Raw genomic sequence first — 19,894 nt, forward strand, 5'->3', positions numbered from 1 at the left:
AAAAAATCAATGCAACTGATCTCAGCTGGTATTCTGTCTATAATGGAGTGGAATGGACATTTCTAAGTGACCCCAAACTTTAGACCGGTAGTGTATGACATAGTGGCTCTATTGTTAGACTTAATGTAAATGTTTTGATGTCATAAAAGTATAATAATTGTTATGATAGTGGAGGTGTATGGGATAATTTTTGTGTCTTTAATTCCACCTCTAAAGTAAAACTCACATTTGTGTAGTCGTAAACTATTTTTAATATATTTTATTTGTTTGATAATACGTCCTTTGGTTTACAGTTGAGTTGCTCTCTCCATCACGTTTACAGTAGAGCTGTAAAGATTAATCGATTAGTTGTCAACTTTTAAATTAATCGCCAACTATTTTGATAATCGATTAGTCGGTTTGAGTCATTTTTTTTAAGACAAAAGTCAAACTTCTTTGATGTCAGCTTGTTAAATGTGAATATTGTTCTAGTTTCTTCTCTCCTCTGTGACAGTAATCTGAATATCTTTGAGTTGTGGACAAAACGAGACATTTGAGGACGTCATCTTGGGCTTTTTGGGAAACAACAGAGTGAAGAAATAGATAGAGACAACAAAACGGGACGAATCAGAGAAGTGAAAGAAAAGTTGTGTCCTGTTCTCTTTATTTATATATTAATACTGTCCAACCAGTAGAACATGTCCTGTTCTGTAGACATGGTCCTTATTTATATATTTCTTCATGTTGGACCAGTCCAGTATGACTGTCAGTTGAAATAAGCCTTGTGTTGTATTTGTTATCAATCTATTTTGATGCGTTTTCTCATAACTTTTGTAATTTTACATGTTTCAAAATATCCAAGTTAATATCGATATCGCAGTATCACATTTTGTCAATATCGTGCAACCCTAACACAAACACACACACGTTTGTTTCACTATCTTTGTGGGGACCCGTCATTGACATAATGCATTCCCTAGCCCCTTACCCTAACCTTAACCATCACCACTAAATGCCTAACCTTAACCTAATTCTAACCCTAATCCTAAAACCAAGTCTTAACCCTCAAACAGCCCTTTAACCTTGTGGGGTCCAGCATTTTGGCCCCACAAGGCTGTGCAGACCCCACAAGTATACTGTATTCCCCGGTTTTTGGACCCCACGAATATAGTAAAACAAGCACACACAAATACACACACACACACACACACACACACACACACACACACACACACACACAGTCACAGTGAGGAAGAGGAAGCAGTTGAGATGCTGAATATCTTTGAGTTGTGGACAAAACAAGATGTTTGAGGACGTGATCTCGGGCTTTTTGGAAAACACTGATCCACATTTTTCACCATTTTCTGACATTTTAGAGACCAGACAAGTAATTGATTAATCGAGAAAATAGTCAACAGATTGATCAAAACATGATGGAGAGACACAATGGAGAGCAAAAGACTGGTGATTGAGAAAGAAGCAGAGGAAGCTGTTAACAAAAGGACATATTAAACGAATAAAAAAAGACCAATAGTTTACGACTACACAAATGTTTTGTCTGCAAGTTTTTAAGTTTTACTTTAGAGGTGACAGTTTTTTTGCTCGAGTTAGTTATTTTTGTTTGATACTTGAGTTAAAAAGTTAATGCTAAAAAGTTAAAGTTAAATAATAATGCCACAGAGGTGGTTTTTGGTCAGTGTAACGCTTATCAGTTCAATTTTCTAAGCACAAACGGACATTTGGAAAAACAGAAAAATGGGTTAAAATATCCAATTTTTCATTTTTTTACACCTTGACAAATTAAAGAAATGGATCTTTAACCACTTTTTCCAATTTTCTGTTTTTATTCAGAGGATCAGAAATTTAGAAAATTACAAAATTGCGTCTGGGCTCCAATTATTCAATACTGCGATAGTATTCTCTCCCTCCAATTATTCAATACTGCGATGGTATTCTCTCCCTCCAATTATTCAATACTGCGATAGTATTCTCTCCCTCCAATTATTCAATACTGCGATGGTATTCTCTCCCTCCAATTATTCAATACTGCGATAGTATTCTCTCCCTCCAATTATTCAATACTGCGATGGTATTCTCTCCCTCCAATTATTCAATACTGCGATAGTATTCTCTCCCTCCAATTATTCAATACTGCGATGGTATTCTCTCCCTCGTCCCACCTCCCGACCCCAAAGTCTCTCAGTTTTTTGTTTTTTTTTGGTCCATATGCAGTTAATGACCTGCATATTCCACAAAGTAGAGGAAGAGAATACTATTGCAGTATTGAATAATTGGAGCCCAGACGCAATTTTGTAATTTTCTAAATTTCTGATCCTCTGAATAAAAACAGAAAATTGGAAAAACAGTTTAAAGATCCAATTTTTTAATTTATCAAGGTGGAAAAAAAATTAAAAAATTGGATATTTTAACCCATTTTTCTGTTTTTCCAAATGTCTATTTGTGCTTAGAGAAATTGAACTGATAAGTTACACTGACCGTTGATGTTGCTGTGATGGATCATCCTACAGCGCCATCCTGTGGCCAAAGTGTCCAACTGCACCAACATTAACACAAACTCTGTTTCCTTGAAAAATGAAACGAAAACGTGATGACAAAACTCATCTTGTGACTAAAAGTCATCTGCCGTTATCATAATAACAACACAGTACACACTACATGTACTGAATGCTACCAGTTAGACAGAAGTAATCAAGCTAGCTACAGTTGTTATGTGATAAATAAGTATTTTACCGCTGGAAAGAGGTTTTTTTTATTTTATATATATATATATATATATATATATATATATATATATATATATATATATATATATATATATATATATAAAACTGGGCTGTCTATGCAGTAGAATGGCGCAACATTGTTTTTAAATTGATTGACATCTTGGGCGGAAGATAACTGACAGTTGGGTGCTGTGTGAATGATGAATATAAGTAAAAAAAATGATGAAACATGGCTCCGTTTTCATTATATCACGACTGTTTTAATCAAATCAGCTTTATAATTATTAAATCACTTGATAATTGATCACTTTATTTTGTTACTTCCACCCCACGTACTGTAACTATGTATTAATAGTTACTTCCACCCACGTACTGTAACTATGTATTAATAGTTGTTACTTCCACCCCTCATAACTAAAGGCCTCGGTGTGTTTAGGGTCAGTCAGTCAAACTTGTGAACTTTGTACTCAACAACTCTGATAAGAATTTAAAAGTTTGCTAAAGACAAATTGTTGCCCAACAGCTGTTAAGATATGTTAGCATGCATTTGTGAACTTAGTTTGTTTATGAAGGATTATTAGGTTAACTATTTTTTACGCAAAAATATATATTTTTATCCAGCTAACTCAACTGTCACTTAACGAGGAAACGAAACAAGTTTGGACAGACTCTAAAGCTAAATCTTTAGGCTAGGCTAACAGCTGGCAGGTTAACATTAGCGGCTAGCTAAAACAGGAACCGGCGGTCTTACCGAGTGTTTTCGGTCTCGGACAGCCGGACCCAGAGCCACAGGAGCAGCCACACAAACGGGCATTTGGCCGACACTGCTGCCATATGAGGAGGAGGAAAACTAGCCTGCCAAACTCCTCTCTCCTCCTGCTGGTTCCTACATTATCCAGCTAGCGCTCAACATCAAAGTAAATAAAATGAAACACACTGTTACTGTAACTTCCGGTTATTTTACAAAATAAAAGTCGCATGCGTGGATAATTCAATTTAAAAATTTAATTTCTGACCATGGACTGCACACAAAAAAATACATAAATATTTTAAATATGTATTATTATTTTATTATTTAATTTTCTAAGTTGCAATTGTGGATTTCAGACCTCTGTGAGTTATCAGTAGAATATTTGCTACTCTTATTTTGGCGGCAGTATAGTTCAATTTCCGGTAACGTTATGGGTAACCTGCTATTTTAGTTTGTGAGTTTAACATAATATCTTCCACATATATGGTCGTTGTTATTTTATATGATAGTTTTCAGGCGTGTGTATGTCAATATATGATTTACAACTCATCGGCTGACATTTCGGCAGCTCTTATAATCAAAAGAAGCGGAATTAAAAGCCCAGCGGTGCCGGGGGAATGTTTTTAACGTGACACAAGGTTTATAAGGGTGAAAGCTGAAGGGGAACATGGCAGCTGGCATCAGTGCTATACATGGGTTATTAAGCAGTAAAACCTCGCTGTATCCCGCTCTTCACAAAAAGATTTCACCCAGCTGTGTTTGTATTAAAAGAGCGGCTGATATACAGAGTGTGAGAGCGGCAACCAGCGCGACAGCAGACTCACAAATCAATGAAAAGTACTGCCTGGATCTGGTGAGGTAGGTCTGGCTGCACTTACTGCTAACAACACAAGCTAGCTAAAGTTGAGTTAGATATACAGATATTGCAGATATTACAGCATAAGTTACGGCTGGACACGTCCTGATATGTCCCGCCCCTAGTTTAAAGAGATAATAGCATTCATTTAAAGAAGTAACCTATACATTATAGAGTCAAACTTGTAAGCAGAGAACTCCCCGCCGGACTCCATTCAAATATGCGGTATAAATGTAGACAACGCAATAATTCATAACACTAATAACATATTTTGAAAACTTAATATGTCCCTTTAAATATGTTGTGTTCAATGTTCATTTCGGCTCCATTCAGCTGATCAAGAAGATTGCATTTAAGTGTATATTCGACTTTTTAATTCATTTCATTCTTTTCAGTCAGTATTCAGTCAGAATAGACAAAAAAAACATTTACCTAGTTTCACAAGCTGGTGAAATCATTCTTGAAAATCATTATTATTAAATTGGTTTCCCTGCTCTTTAAATGTGTTTTTGGAAAAAAAAAAAAAAAAAAAAGTTGATCGCACGTGTAAGAATTATGAATATAAGATCTACTTTGGAAATGTGTTTAAAAAACAGCTGTTCTGCAAAGACTGCTGTAAGTCTCGAACAAATCTCATTGAGCCATCTTTAAGGTTATCAATTTCAGCTGTGCTTTTCCTACTATGACAAGTCCAAATGTCTGCTGTGAAAAAGGTCCATTGGCCCACTTACTTTTGTGCCTCTGGCTCTGAACAAAGTTATGGTAAAAGTAAAAACTCTAGTAAAACGTAATCACAGTTTTTTATATGAATTTATTGAAAAGTTCTGAAAATAAAGAATGGAACTGAAACTATAACGTTAAAAGAATGACATAAAGTCCATGTTCTCCTCCTCAGGTCCAGAGACTATGACGGCTTCGTGTCCTCCCTCCTCCTGCCAGAGGAGGCGCGGCGCTCGTCTTTGGCTCTGAGAGCCTTTAATGTGGAGCTGGCACAGGCAGGTAGTCCTCCAGAGGAAGGATCACTGATAAAACTGCTGCTATACTTGTACTACTACTACTACTACTACTACTACTGTTACTGCTGCAGTTCTATTACTGTCACTGTCACCTTTTTTTTTAAAACTAGCTTGTCAAACAGTCGCCTTTTTATATTTTTGTTTCTCCACAAGGTGAAAGACTCTGTTTCCCAGAAGACCATTGGTTTGATGCGAATGCAGTTCTGGAAGACGGCCATAGAAGAAATCTACAGAGACGAGCCTCCGAACCAGCCAGTCAGCGCCGAGCTATGGCGGGTAAATATAGCAGAGCAGAGAGCAGAACATTCAGTCAGAATAAATGTTTGGCTTCAAAGGTAACCTGGGAGGAGCTGAGAGAAACCTGTTAAAGGTCCCATGGCATGATCATGTCACTTTATGAGGTTTTTTAACATTAATATGAGTTCCCCCAGCCTGCCTATGGGCCCCCAGTGGCTAGAAATGGTGATAGATGTAAACCGAGCCCTGGGTATCCTGCTCTGCCTTTGAGAAAATGAAAGCTCAGATGGACCGATCTGGAGTCTTCCCTTTATGACGTCATAAGGGGAAAGGTTACCTCCCCTTTCTCTGGTTTGCCCGCCCAGAGAATTTGGCCCACCCATGAGAAAGAGAGAGAGACATCATGGCTTGAAAACAAGCGAAGTGGCAGTTGGTCAAGACCACACCCCCACCGTCTACCTCGCCCCCTGGCACATTGAAAAGCTCATTGTGGGACTGGCTCTAGTGGCTGTAATTCTGCACCAAGGCTGAATTTCGGGAAAGAGACTTCAGATACAGTATTAGGGGACCACCAAGGTCTCTATAAAAGAGACTTCAGATACAGTATTAGGGGACCACCAAGGTCTCTATAAAAGAGACTTCAGATACAGTATTAGGGGACCACCAAGGTCTCTATAAAAGAGACTTCAGATACAGTATTAGGGGACCACTAAGGTCTATATAAAAGAGACTTCAGATACAGTATTAGGGGACCACTAAGGTCTATATAAAAGAGACTTCAGATACAGTATTAGGGGACCACTAAGGTCTATATAAAAGAGACTTCAGATACAGTATTAGGGGACCACTAAGGTCTATATAAAAGAGACTTCAGATACAGTATTAGGGGACCACTAAGGTCTATATAAAGAGACTTCAGATACAGTATTAGAGGACCACTAAGGTCTATATAAAGAGACTTCAGATACAGTATTAGAGGACCACTAAGGTCTATATAAAGAGACTTCAGATACAGTATTAGGGGACCACTAAGGTCTCTATAAAAGAGACTTCAGATACAGTATTAGGGGACCACTAAGGTCTATATAAAAGAGACTTCAGATACAGTATTAGGGGACCACTAAGGTCTATATAAAAGAGACTTCAGATACAGTATTAGGGGACCACTAAGGTCTATATAAAAGAGACTTCAGATTAGGGCTGTCAACGAATATTCTAAATTCGAATATATATTCGAATAGCTTTTAAAAAACGAATTTCGAAGGTGAAAATTAATCGAATTTAAAAAAAAAAAAAAAAAAAAAAAATGTGGAAAAACCGCTGGCGGTAGCAGAGGCTGTCTGCTTTGCGAGTGGGCGCGTTAGCGCGCCTGATCGGGTTCAGGGACAGGTCACAGGAGTCGCACTGTCTGGCACAGCGTCACTGCTGAAAGTTGACCTGTCTTGCATGGAAGATGGCATAAAGTGCAGAGCCCAAGTTGACCGCATCAGAGAAAGCGATTTTAACCCCCCAAAATCTAAAAAGCCATGTCTGGAAGTACTTTGGATTTTGGTCGGTACGAGGTAAAATAGTTGAGCCGCGAGATAAAGTTGTATGCAAGAGATATGCATGAATAAAGGTTAAATGTACTGTTTCCACTGGTTTGATTATTTACCGTTTCATGTCAAGGAAAAGCTCCATGTTTACCACAGCACAGCTCGCTCGGAGCGTTCAATGTCGGTTCTATATCGGTTACTGGGAAACTTCAATTAATGTTATATTTGTTTCAATCACTGAATGAAGCCTGCTATATTTGGGACAATAGTCGGGACCTTAAATTGCTTGCATAAAACTCTTGATCAGCACTCAAAATGTGTTTATTGTTGTTCATTTTAAACCGTTATGCGCACAGCCTCACATTGCGCAGAGAGCGTGAGGGCGAGAGAGAGAATGTGCTCGAGTGAGTGAGCGTGAGGTCTGCGGTCTTGGCCATCATTTGATTTACTTGTTTTTGTGTAGGTAATACGTTGTCAAATATATGTTTAAACTTAAATAGACTACCTATACAAGTAGTTATGTCTCTTTGTATTAATTTGTCCTGTTATTGACGTAATGCGCGACATTGACAAAATGCGCATCCACATGTTTTTTTTAGAGGGAATATTCGAACGTTATTTTTGAGCAATTTTGACAGCCCTACTTCAGATACAGTATTAGGGGACCACTAAGGTCTATATAAAAGAGACTTAAGAGACAGTATTAGGGGACCACTAAGGCCTATATAAAAGAGACTTCAGATACAGTATTAGAGGACCACTAAGGTCTATATAAAAGAGACTTCAGATACAGTATTAGAGGACCACTAAGGTCTATATAAAAGAGACTTCAGATACAGTATTAGGGGACCACTAAGGTCTATATAAAAGAGACTTCAGATACAGTATTAGGGGACCACTAAGGTCTATATAAAAGAGACTTCAGATACAGTATTAGAGGACCACTAAGGCCTATATAAAAGAGACTTCAGATACAGTATTAGGGGACCACTAAGGTCTATATAAAAGAGACTTCAGATACAGTATTAGGGGACCACTAAGGTCTATATAAAAGCATCCAAAAAGCAGCATGTCATAGGACCTTTTAAAGAAAAACTCAAGAGCAGCACAACTCATTTCACACATTCCAAGATTTGGGAGACCTTGATGAATTACACAGAAGCATTTATTGGATACTCAATTGAGGAGAGAATTTAGGCAGACAGTACAGTTAAACCGCGATGTGTTATTGTGTAGTGCCGTCCCAACTCTCTGAAGTTCCTGTCTTCCAGAAGGTGTGCTGTATTTAAACTCATGCTGGAGGTGTTAGGTTTAGCTTAGTCTCGCATTGCCAGAAGGTCTGGCTAGTCCACCCAGCATTCTGGGATGGGAGAAAAACATTCTCTGGTTTATTGGCATTTCTTTAAACCAATCACTATCGTCTTTGGTGGTGCTAAGCGCCAGACGGAGCCGCTGCAAAATAGCCTCGGGAAGGAACTTGTTTTGGTGGAACATGTGTACGTTCAAAAGTTGTTTTAGTCGTGCAACAGAAAACTCAGATTGGACAGATAGTCTAGCTAGCTGTCTGGATTTACCCTGCAGAGATCTGAGGAAAATCCACCGGAGGTTAGAACGCCAACACAAAGAAAGAGGAAGGTAACGGACATCTGGCCTAAATGAGTGAAATCCAGCGGAATTTGTGGAACGTTGCGGATATAGACTACGTTTAGCTGAACCTTTTAAAGCAGTTACACACCTCGGCCGTTGGACAGTCTGGCGAGGTCAGTGACTCGAGTCTGTTCGGTGTGTTCCGTGCAGTCGTCCGTTTGGAGGAGCCGTCGGCCTTCATTTTGGCCGACCTGACATGCTCAGTCGGAGACAGGGCAGTCGGGACTCACCCAGAAATGGCGAGCGGAATGAGCGTGACTAAGCCTCTCAAAATCTGACGAAAATCTTTTAAACTGACCTTTGTCGATCTGAAATGAAGACAGATTTAGCAACTGCACGGCCTATTTCTCCCTTAAAATGTTTTCAGAAACACGTTTCGGTGAACTATTTTAGTACAACATGAGATCGTAATCTGAACGAGTCGCCAGTAATGGCCGTTCGAAAAATCCAAAATCCGGAAGCAGCAGCCAGATCATGTGACGCGTTCGTCCAATCAGCTGCCGGTTTTCATTTTTTGGGCGACAATACAGATTAGCGCCGCCTGCTGTTATGGAAACGTATTACGTCTCGTCTCTTCGGTGTGTTCTGAGGCACTTTTTTGACCAACGCGGGGAGACTGATCAGTCCAACTGCCTTTTCTGCCAACAGTCGGCTGTCTGGTTGGTGTGTAACTGCCTTTTAAGGTAAAAAAAAGATATTTGCGGGCGCCCAAATACCGTATCTCAGCACAGACAAAATGTGTTATGTGTTTACTTCCTCTGTAGCCTTGGCAGGGTGAGGCAGCACTGTGTTGTCATCCAGCTGTTAAGTCTCCTCTCTTCCAGGAGACACAGAGCTGAAGTATTTCCTCTGCCTGGTAAGGTCATGAGGTTATTTGGACACTGACCTCAGTGTTTCCTTTTTAAGATTTTTTTTTTTTAGCAGTGGGGGAAGGTCTGTCCGAACAACTGCACTGTCTGCTTAATTTGATCTTGACATATAGGCTAAGCATGTAAATAATGCACCTAAAATACAAACGGGAGCAAGAGCGTTCAGCAAGCGCTATCTAATCACCAGTTAACTTAATTTTAAATTTGCAAGAACTATAGACTAATACAATAACAGGCTTCAAGTGCCCATATTGTGAGAAAAACACTTTTTCTGGGATTTGGGGTGTTATTTTGTGTCTCTGGTGCTTCCACACGCATACAAACTTGGAAAAAAAACCATCCATGCTGTTTAGAGTGAGATACGGTTTCTGAATGTGTCCTGCCTTCAGTCTCCGGGTGAGCTGGTCAAAATCTGCAGGGTTTTCTACGTCACTAGCCGAAACGCCGGGCTAGCCCCCTCGTTCTCAATGGCAAAACACTGCTACAACATACACTAGTTCATCATAATCTACAAAAGAACTACTTCCATGTCCCTGTTCTGCAGGTATTCCACGCAAAGTTGGAAGTGCGCCCTCATTTAGAAGAAGTCTCCCGGCTAATCCTGCCTTGTACTACTGAAGTTGTAGAAACAAACAGCTAGGTAGATGACGTGATCTTACCTAGCTACTGAGCATGTGATCTTACCTAGCTACTGAGCATGTGATCTTACCTAGCTACTGAGCATGTGGTCTTACCTAGCTACTGAGCATGTGATCTTACCTAGCTACTGAGCATGTGGTCTTACCTAGCTACTGAGCATGTGATCTTACCTAGCTACTGAGCATGTGGTCTTACCTAGCTACTGAGCATGTGATCTTACCTAGCTACTGAGCATGTGCGACTGCCAACAAAGATGTTCCAGCAGTGAGAGGTCTCACTCTGTAGCTAAAACAGAGACCTGAACACAGGGTGAAAAGAGGAGCTGCAGCAATATACAGTACAACAAAAATATGGTGTTTTTTGAAAATTAAACCATGTAAACCTATTCTGGTACAACCCCAAAATATAATTATGAACCTGAAAATGAGCATAATATGGCCACTTTAAATGAACTGACAACATAAGTTAAATGTTCTCAAGGACACACGCACGCACGCACGCACGCGATCTCCACTGGCTAGTTACCTTTCTCTCCCTTTTCCGCCGAGTGGCGCGCGTGCACGCTCGCGGTGTGAAGAGCGTGTCCGTGCTATTCTCCAACATGCACTCCAACCATCACTGCTGATAGACGGCCTTTTGTACTGCCCTATTTCTGATACTGTGGCGGCCAAATCAACATAGAGGAAACACTGGACCTGGAAGACACCTGGGTACCATTGTCTCAACTTACATTAGCATGAGTTCATACGCTGAAACTTCCACCACCAAACCTGCTAACACAAGCAAAGGCTATTAAGGAGGAAGCAACACAAGTTCTTTTTTTAAATGCAAATGTCATTTCAGTTTAAAACGTCCCATTCTATTTCTGTCTTTGACCAGCTTCACAGTTACCTGAGGGACATCGAATTGACTAACCGCTGCAGTGAATTGTTAATTCAGCTGGTTAACAGTCTGGATGATGTTTTGCAGGCGGTGAGGAAACATTACCTGACCAAGAGATGGCTGCTGAGGATCATAACAGAGAGAGTAAGACACAACTCCTCACATTTAGATGATCCGTAGTTATCCTGCTAAGAGCAAATCCGCCCCTTTGCATGCATATATTTTAAGTTTTAAGTTTATTTATAGTTTATTTTATAAGTTATTTCAGGGTAGGCCTGCACGATTCAGGGAGAAATATGAATCATGATTTTTTAGCTTAGAATTGATATCACGATTCTCTGCCACGATTTTTTTTCTCACAAAGTGTAATGTTTATTGCACACATGAACCATGACAAAACAAATTGGCAGTACCAAAACATAGATTTTTTTTTGGCACCTATAGCACATTGCGCATCACCACAAGCCTGTAAACACAGAGGCTTCAATGAATAAAGACAATAAAGTACATACTGGCCATTTAAGTACAGTAGGCTACCAGAAATAGTGACATACCACATTGAACTACAGTCATGTGAACAAATTAGGACACCCATGCTAAAGTTGACTAAAAAGAGGAATACAAAAATCATCTTTAGGAAATTGATCTTAATGCCTTAATTAAAAAAATGAGGAAAAATCCAATCTTTAAGGACACCAATTTTCTTTGTGAATGAATAATGTATCGTAAATAAATAAATGTTCTTCCTTAAAATACAGGGGGCATAAGTCAGTACACCCCTATGTTAAATTCCCATAGAGGCAGGCAGACTTTTATTTTGAAAGGCCAGTTATTTCATGGATCCAGGATACTATGCATCCTGATAAAGTTCCCTTGGCCTTTGGAATTAAAATAGCCCCACATCATCACATCCCCTTCACCATACCTAGAGATTAACATGGTTTTATTTCAGTTAGTCTAATAGCTGGTTTGATTTGCATTGAGAGATGATTTTATGGAAAGAACCACATGTCAATCTCTAGGTATGGTGAAGGGTATGTGATGATGTGGGGTATGGTGAAGGGGATGTGATGATGTGGGGTATGGTGAAGGGTATGTGATGATGTGGGGCTATTTTAAATCCAAAGGCCAAGGGAACTTTATCAGGATGCATAGTATCCTGGATCCATGAAATAACTGGCCTTTAAAAATAATAATCTGCCTGCCTCTATGGGAATTTAACATAGGGGTGTACTGACTTATGTCCCCTGTATTTTAAGGAAAAACATTTATTTATTTACGATACATTATTCATAAACAAAGAAAATTGGTGTCCTTAAAGATTGGATTTTTCCTCATTTTTTAATTAAGGCATTAAGATCAATTTCAAAAAGATGATTTTTTTTTTTTAATCCTCTTTTTAGTCAACTTTAGCATGGGTGTCCTAATTTTTTCACATGACTGTAAACATGGCCCTGATACAGGCTCCATCTGAACTCCTCGAAACATGTCTGTACATAATTAAAACATGTTAATGTCAAATGCTTTCAATAAATTAATTGAAGGAGAAGTCCTTTAAAAATGAAATCGTGAACAGGGGTGAATCGAGATCGCGATTTTATAACGATTTATTGTGCAGGCCTATTTCAGGGTTAATGAGATAAACTTTGCTCCTAAAATATTTTCAGTCTTTTCTGTAATTTTCGGACTAAATACTTGATTGTTTTCACTGGATGTCTTCACCCTTTTGGTTGAACTATTCACAGTTTATAGACATACTTTATGTGTCCATCCCAAGTGGACAAAGTCGTGTTTTAACTAGTTGCTTTCTAACTAGTTACCATTTAGGTTAACAATCATCCAAAACTGTGTGTTTCACCAGGAGAAGGATCTGGATGACAGAGCCTACAGGAACCTGCAGGAGCTGGAGAAGTATGCCGAAAACACACAGTCCTCTTTAATCTACCTGCTGCTGGAGTGTTTAGGTAAGGACAGGTGAGGCGGCTGCCAGAAGTAAGCAGGATTTTGCCTCGGTTTGTGGAAGACTTGGGGGGGATTTAGGTGTCCTTCCTCAAGAAAGTGTTACATTTTTCATTAAAAAAAAAAGCAATTTCCCCGTACATTTTGTGTCTCTTTGGGGGTTTTATGTCTCTTTGGAGTTGTGTTGTGTCTCATGTTGGTACATTATTTCCTTTGGGGTTGTTTTAGGTCTCTGTGGTCATTTGGCGTCTCTTTGGAGTCGGTTTGTGTCCCTTTTGTGGTATTTCTGCGTCTCTTTTATACATCGTTTTGGCCCGTTATTATTACCATGTCTTTGTCTTAAACGTTGGAAAAGCTAGAGCAGATAATAAATACATAACACTCATAAAGCTTAGAGACAAAACTTGCTAAAGACCACAATCTACAGTCAATAAATCTGAGAAAAGTCTTGTAGTTACATTCGTTCGGCTTAGGTGCTGCCCAAAACAGCGCGGCTGCTACACCTAGACCTTAGACTGGCAGTCTATATCTCCACAGCGCTGTGGAGGAAGGTCTGACTACACCACAGATGCATTCTGGGATAGGAGAAAAAAAACGCTCTGGATTTTTTGCATTTCTTCAAACCAGTCACAATCGTCTTGGGCGGCGCTAAGCTCCGGACGCAGCGACGGTGGCTCTGCTAAATAGTCTCAGGAAGGAACTTGTTTTGGTGGAACATTTGCACCCTGCAAAAGAAAACGCCACATACAATATTACATGAAGTTAACTGTTGACACAATACAGTAACGTCACGTGAGCTATTTAAATTAGCTGATACATGGTTAAACCTCATTAGCTCTCAACAGTGTATTTCCGTGTGTACTTCGTCTACAGCAATCCCACCAATCGGTCCCAAAACGTCCCAGTTAGAGAGGAAACGCCCTAAACATATTCTTTGTAAATCTTTACAATCATTCCCCGAAAGAACCAAGCAGACCTGCCTTGTTGCACCATCCAAACTTTGTTCAAAACGTGCCACTTTCAGCGTGTAGCTCGCTAGCTCGAAGGTTGTTGTTGTTTCCCGAAGCGAAGGGAGTTGGAGAACGGCAACACAGAGAGAGGAAGGTGAGGGACATCACGCACCGGATGTCAGGCAATTATCCAGGAAATGTGATTCTGTTGACCTGTAGACTATGTTTGCGCCCCTCCTACTGATAGGTAGGTAGGTTAGTTAGTAGGATTTGGTCTTCAGTGGTGAGAATTGATGAGGAAGTGTTATTGTTTTCAAACCAGGCTCCAACTGGAGAATTCAGATAGTTGAAGTAAGTGTGTTCTATATTTTTTATTTTTTTCCTTACTCCTTATCCTTATTATGTGTGTGTGTGTGTGTGTGTGTGTGTGTGTGTGTTTTTATTTTTACTGGTAGTAATTTATAAAGTGTCTTTGTGTTCCTGATGTGTCACTCAACTCTTTTCTCCTCTCCTAAAATACTTTCAGTCGCCCCTCGGGCGGTTTCTCGAGTTCAATATGTTCTTGGAACAGAAATTGGCTCGTTATGTTTGTCCCATATTAGAAAAAGAGATGAGGTCAAGTAACTTTGTGTCAGAGCTGAATAGACTGAAGTCTGCAGTAAAGCATCTATGTAGCGCTGCAGCTATTTGAGGCTTATTTCCATCATTGATTAATCTGTCGATTATTTTCTGGATGAATGGGTTAGTTGTTTGTTCTATAAAATGACAGAAAATGTGAATGATGTGGATCAAGTCCCAAGATGACGTCCTCAAACGTCTTGTTTTGTCCCCAACTCAAAGATATTCAGTTTACTGTCACAGAGGAGAGAAGAAACTAGAACAATATTCACATTTAACAAGCTGGAATCAAAAAATCTATTCTTTTCTTTCATAAAAAATGACTCAAACCGATTAGTCGATTATCAAAATAGTTGGCATTTAATTGAATGATTGACAACTAATAGATTCATCTCTGCATGCGCTAAATATATGAGTGAATACATGTAGTTCCATGAGATGAAAGGCTTTGCAAAGAAATTATTGTTAGTAGTATTATTTATTCTGCTTGTCATTCTTTAAGATGTCAACATCAGTGGACTTTTTATTTGTTTTTAGGGTTGAAAAACGTCCATGCCGACCACGCAGCGAGTCACATCGGTAAAGCTCAGGGAATCGTGACGTGTCTGAGAGCGACTCCTTATCACAGCAGCCGACGGAAAGTCTACCTACCCATGGACATCTGCATGCTGGTGAGTCGGCATTCACGGTGATAGCACTGAAACTGTTCAGCACTGAAGGAGAACTTCACCAAAAAGATCCCAATATCTCAGGTGGCACAGGCCTTCAGAGTAGAGCCTGACCGATACAAATATTTGGTGATTTAAAAATCCGATATATCGGCCGATATATATTTAAATAAGAATCCAGAAACGAATAACAAAACCTAAACAGATTTCCCTAACATCAGTTACTTGTAGTTATTTATAAGTCCTCACTAAAATAATATGATAATGCAGTTTTAAAAATAAACTTGTTTTATTGTCACAACAGAACAGAGGAACGTCAAAATATATTAAAGTTCTGATAAATAAAATGTATAAAAATACAAACTTAAGTTAGGAAACTTAAAGTCCTTTTAAACAAAAACACAATAACAAAAATCAAAGATTGTTGCCAACAGCGACAAACTGTGCAACGCCAACACTCATAACATGGTGGTGTTTCGTCCGTTTTTATTTTATTTTTGAAATATTCATTTATCGCCCCTTATAAAAGCCGATACCGATAGTTTGGAAACTGCCTAATATCGGCCGCTAATGTCGTCCCGCCGATATATCGGTCGGGCTCTAATCAATATCGATATAATATTGATATATTGCCCAGCACTAGCTCCTACACCATCTGTCCCACATAGAGAACAACCAGCTGCTGCTGTTAGAGGATCTGAGGGGGTGGAGGATAGATTTGGGTTGCACCATGAAGCACGCAGGCCCTGCCGTAAAATCTTCAGATGGAGGGTGATGCTTTTGACCCGAGGCCTACTGAGCACGCTCACCTCACGTCACCTTCACTCCTGCTGCCTGAAGAGGGCGCTGTTGATACACAGGAGCTGCTCTGCACTCATACATACTGTATGTAGTTTCTTCTCTCCTCTGTGACAGTAAACTGAATATCTTTGAGTTGTGGACAAAAACAAGACATTTGAGGACGTCAACCTTTTTTTTTCGGAAACACTGATCCACATTTTTCACCATTATTTTTGACATTTTAGAGACCAAACAACTAATCCATTCATCCAGAAAATTATCGTTGCACCCCCATTTATGTGTAAGCTGAAACATATACAGTGAGGAAAATAAGTGTTTGAACACCCTGCTATTTTGCAAGTTCTCCCACTTAGAAATCATGGAGGGTCTGAAATTGTCATCGTAGGTGCATGTCCACTGTGAGAGACATAATCTAAAAAAAAAAATCCAGAAATCACAATGTATGATTTTTTAACTATTTATTTGTATGATACAGCTGCAGATAAGTATTTGAACACCTGAGAAAATCAATGTTAATATTTGGTACAGTAGCCTTTGTTTGCAATTACAGAGGTCAAACGTTTCCTGTAGTTTCTCACCAGGTTTGCACACACTGCAGGAGGGATTTTGGCCCACTCCTCCACACAGATCTTCTCTAGATCAGTCAGGTTTCTGGGCTGTCGCTGAGAAACACGGAGTTTGAGCTCCCTCCAAAGATTCTCTATTGGGTTCAGGTCTGGAGGCTTCTTCCAGAGCCACTCCTTGGTTATCCTGGCTGTGTGCTTTGGGTCATTGTCATGTTGGAAGACCCAGCCTCGACCCATCTTCAATGCTCTAACTGAGGGAAGGAGGTTGTTCCCCAAAATCTCGCAATACATGGCCCCGGTCATCCTCTCCTTAATACAGTGCAGTCGCCCTGTCCCATGTGCAGAAAAACACCCCCAAAGCATGATGCTACCACCCCCATGCTTCACAGTAGGGATGGTGTTCTTGGGATGGTACTCATCATTCTTCTTCCTCCAAACACGGTTAGTGGAATTATGACCAAAAAGTTCTATTTTGGTCTCATCTGACCACATGACTTTCTCCCATGACTCCTCTGGATCATCCAAATGGTCATCGGCAAACTTAAGACGGGCCTTGACATGTGCTGGTTTAAGCAGGGGAACCTTCCGTGCCGTGCATGATTTCAAACCACGACGTCTTAGTGTATTACCAACAGTAACCTTGGAAACGGTGGTCCCAGCTCTTTTCAGGTCATTGACCAGCTCCTCCCGTGTAGTTCTGGGCTGATTTCTCACCTTTCTTAGGATCATTGAGACCCCACGAGGTGAGATCTTGCATGGAGCCCCAGTCCGAGGGAGATTGACAGTCATGTTTAGCTTCTTCCATTTTCTAATGATTGCTCCAACAGTGGACCTTTTTTCACCAAGCTGCTTGGCAATTTCCCCGTAGCCCTTTCCAGCCTTGTGGAGGTGTACAATTTTGTCTCTAGTGTCTTTGGACAGCTCTTTGGTCTTGGCCATGTTAGTAGTTGGATTCTTACTGATTGTATGGGGTGGACAGGTGTCTTTATGCAGCTAATGACCTCAAACAGGTGCATCTAATTTAGGATAATAAATGGAGTGGAGGTGGACATTTTAAAGGCAGACTAACAGGTCTTTGAGGGTCAGAATTCTAGCTGATAGACAGGTGTTCAAATACTTATTTGCAGCTGTATCATACAAATAAATAGTTAAAAAATCATATATTGTGATTTCTGGATTTTTGTTTTTAGATTATGTCTCTCACAGTGGACATGCACCTACGATGACAATTTCAGACCCCTCCATGATTTCTAAGTGGGAGAACTTGCAAAATAGCAGGGTGTTCAAATACTTATTTTCCTCACTGTATATATATATATATATATATATATATATATATATATATATATAAAATGACAGGTATATAAAACTAAAGTAAGAACAGAATAAAACCAATTTAAACTACACAAAAGCACATTGGAGCCAAACATTGCAAACTAAAGTGAGAGTGGTATGACTGATAGCAGCAGACTGATTACGTAGTGTTGTTGTGAAGTTTTCCTGATGTGTCACTCAACTCTTTTCTCCTCTCCTAAAATACTACCTGCGTCATTCTTTCAGTCTTTCAGTCGCCCCTCGGGCGGTTTCTCAAGTTCAATATGTTCTTGGAACAGAAATTGGCTCGTTATATTTGTCCCATATTAGAAAAAGAGATGAGGTCAAGTAACTTTGTGTCAGAGCTGAATAGACTGAAATCTGCAGTAAAGCATATATGTAGCGCTGCAGCTATTTGAGGCTTATTTTCATCATTGATTAATCTGTCGATTATTTTCTGGATGAATGGGTTAGTTGTTTGTTCTATAAAATGACAGAAAATGTGAATGATGTGGATCAAGTTTATCAGTTTACTGTCACAGAGGAGAGAAGAAACTAGAACAATATTCACATTTAAGAAAGCTGGAATCAAGAGAATTTATTCTTTTCTTTCATAAAAAATGACTCAAACCTGTTCTGTTCTCTTTATTTATTTATTTATTTATTTATATATTTAATACTGTCCAACCAGTAAAACATGTCCTGTTGTGTAGACATGGTCCTTATTTACTTATTCATGTTGGACCAGTCCAATAACCTTGTGTTGTATTTGTTATGAATCTATTTTGATGTGTTTTCCCATAACTTTTGTAATTTTACATATGTTTAAAAATATCAAAATGAATATCAATATCACACTTCATAATCGATATCGCAATATCACATTTTGTCAATATCATGCAACCCTACTAGAGGGGCGGCGTTTGAAAAGTTGTCATAGAAACGGTTCGCCAGATTGGATGTCTAGACTAGAAAATGGGGAAAGTAGCTGAACTTTCTGGAGGCTCCTAAGAAGCTTTGTGGTGGGGAGAGACGTGTATGACGGGCTCATGGTGTTGTCATTTATACATATGTTTATTTGGTTTATTGTCCATTTTCTTACTATTTAGTTGAATGGTCCTGAATATTGTAGTGACTGTGTCATCTTTTCTTGATTTATTTTTTTTTTTTTTTTTTGTCTGGGGCGGTGGTGATGATGGAGGGGGGGGGGATTTGTTCATGTTGCGAGTTTGTTTTGTATGTTTAAAAAATAAAAAAATGTTAATCAGAAATAGAAAAAAAGAATCGGATCAAGTTTCCTTCGGGATAATCCACCGCCACGGATTCAGAAATAGGGCTGTACAAAAAATGTAGTCGCAGTTGCCTTTTTAAATGATCCTGCTGACATAATGCACCCCCCATTGGCTGCCGCTCACATTGCAATTTAACAACAAGTACAACTATTCAGAGGTTATTGGGCCCGTCCAGTTTAACTCCACATACTGTTGTGTTGATGGAGTTTATTGTCAAAACGTTCGCTTTCTTCCGAGTCGACTATTAAAACGAACAGCTCCACTAAAAACGCCACAGCGGTGGGTCCGTTCTAAGTGTAGACCTGTTGTAGATGTTAAGTGCCCTATAGTTCCTCAAAAAATACAGTCCAATCACAACTGAAAATATGCCTCATTGTGTGTGAATAGAGGTGAATAAATATATTTGTTTGTGTTGCAGCGTTTCATACGTAAAACATAATCACATCAAAAGGACATCTACCTCTTCAAATTCTTGATATTGGCGTGAAAGAAGGCGATAATGAGGAACTGGTTGAAATGTGACCCTCTAAGCCAGGGATAGTGGCTGGGCTTTGTAGAGGAAATATACTCC

The 19,894-nt window shown here is 39.4% G+C and overlaps 2 protein-coding genes across 5 annotated transcripts in view; one reads left to right on the forward strand and one right to left on the reverse strand.

The window, feature by feature from the left end:
* Window positions 1-3,668, reverse strand: part of nagpa (N-acetylglucosamine-1-phosphodiester alpha-N-acetylglucosaminidase) — a 40,907-nt gene extending 37,239 nt beyond the window's left edge. For both annotated transcript variants that reach the window (XM_031319152.2, XM_031319148.2), the window contains exon 1: window positions 3,475-3,668. In XM_031319152.2, coding sequence (XP_031175012.2) covers window positions 3,475-3,557 — 83 coding nt within the window. In that variant the 5' untranslated portion in view covers window positions 3,558-3,668. The remainder of the gene's footprint in view (window positions 1-3,474) is intronic.
* A 257-nt stretch (window positions 3,669-3,925) lies between these two features.
* Window positions 3,926-19,894, forward strand: part of ndufaf6 (NADH:ubiquinone oxidoreductase complex assembly factor 6) — a 41,261-nt gene continuing 25,292 nt past the window's right edge. The window contains exons 1-6 of one of the 3 annotated variants that reach the window (XM_036006487.1): window positions 3,926-4,332; window positions 5,226-5,325; window positions 5,500-5,622; window positions 11,243-11,299; window positions 13,017-13,119; window positions 15,220-15,353. In XM_036006487.1, the coding sequence (XP_035862380.1) occupies window positions 4,142-4,332; window positions 5,226-5,325; window positions 5,500-5,622; window positions 11,243-11,299; window positions 13,017-13,119; window positions 15,220-15,353 (708 nt within the window). In that variant the 5' untranslated portion in view covers window positions 3,926-4,141. Of the gene's footprint in view, window positions 4,333-5,225; window positions 5,330-5,499; window positions 5,623-11,242; window positions 11,300-13,016; window positions 13,120-15,219; window positions 15,354-19,894 lie in introns of all 3 variants that reach the window. The other 2 variants (XM_031319367.2, XM_031319384.2) reach the window with 2 other exon arrangements.

This window comes from Sander lucioperca, chromosome 10 (genome assembly GCF_008315115.2).
Source record: "Sander lucioperca isolate FBNREF2018 chromosome 10, SLUC_FBN_1.2, whole genome shotgun sequence".
Classification (NCBI taxonomy): domain Eukaryota; kingdom Metazoa; phylum Chordata; class Actinopteri; order Perciformes; family Percidae; genus Sander; species Sander lucioperca.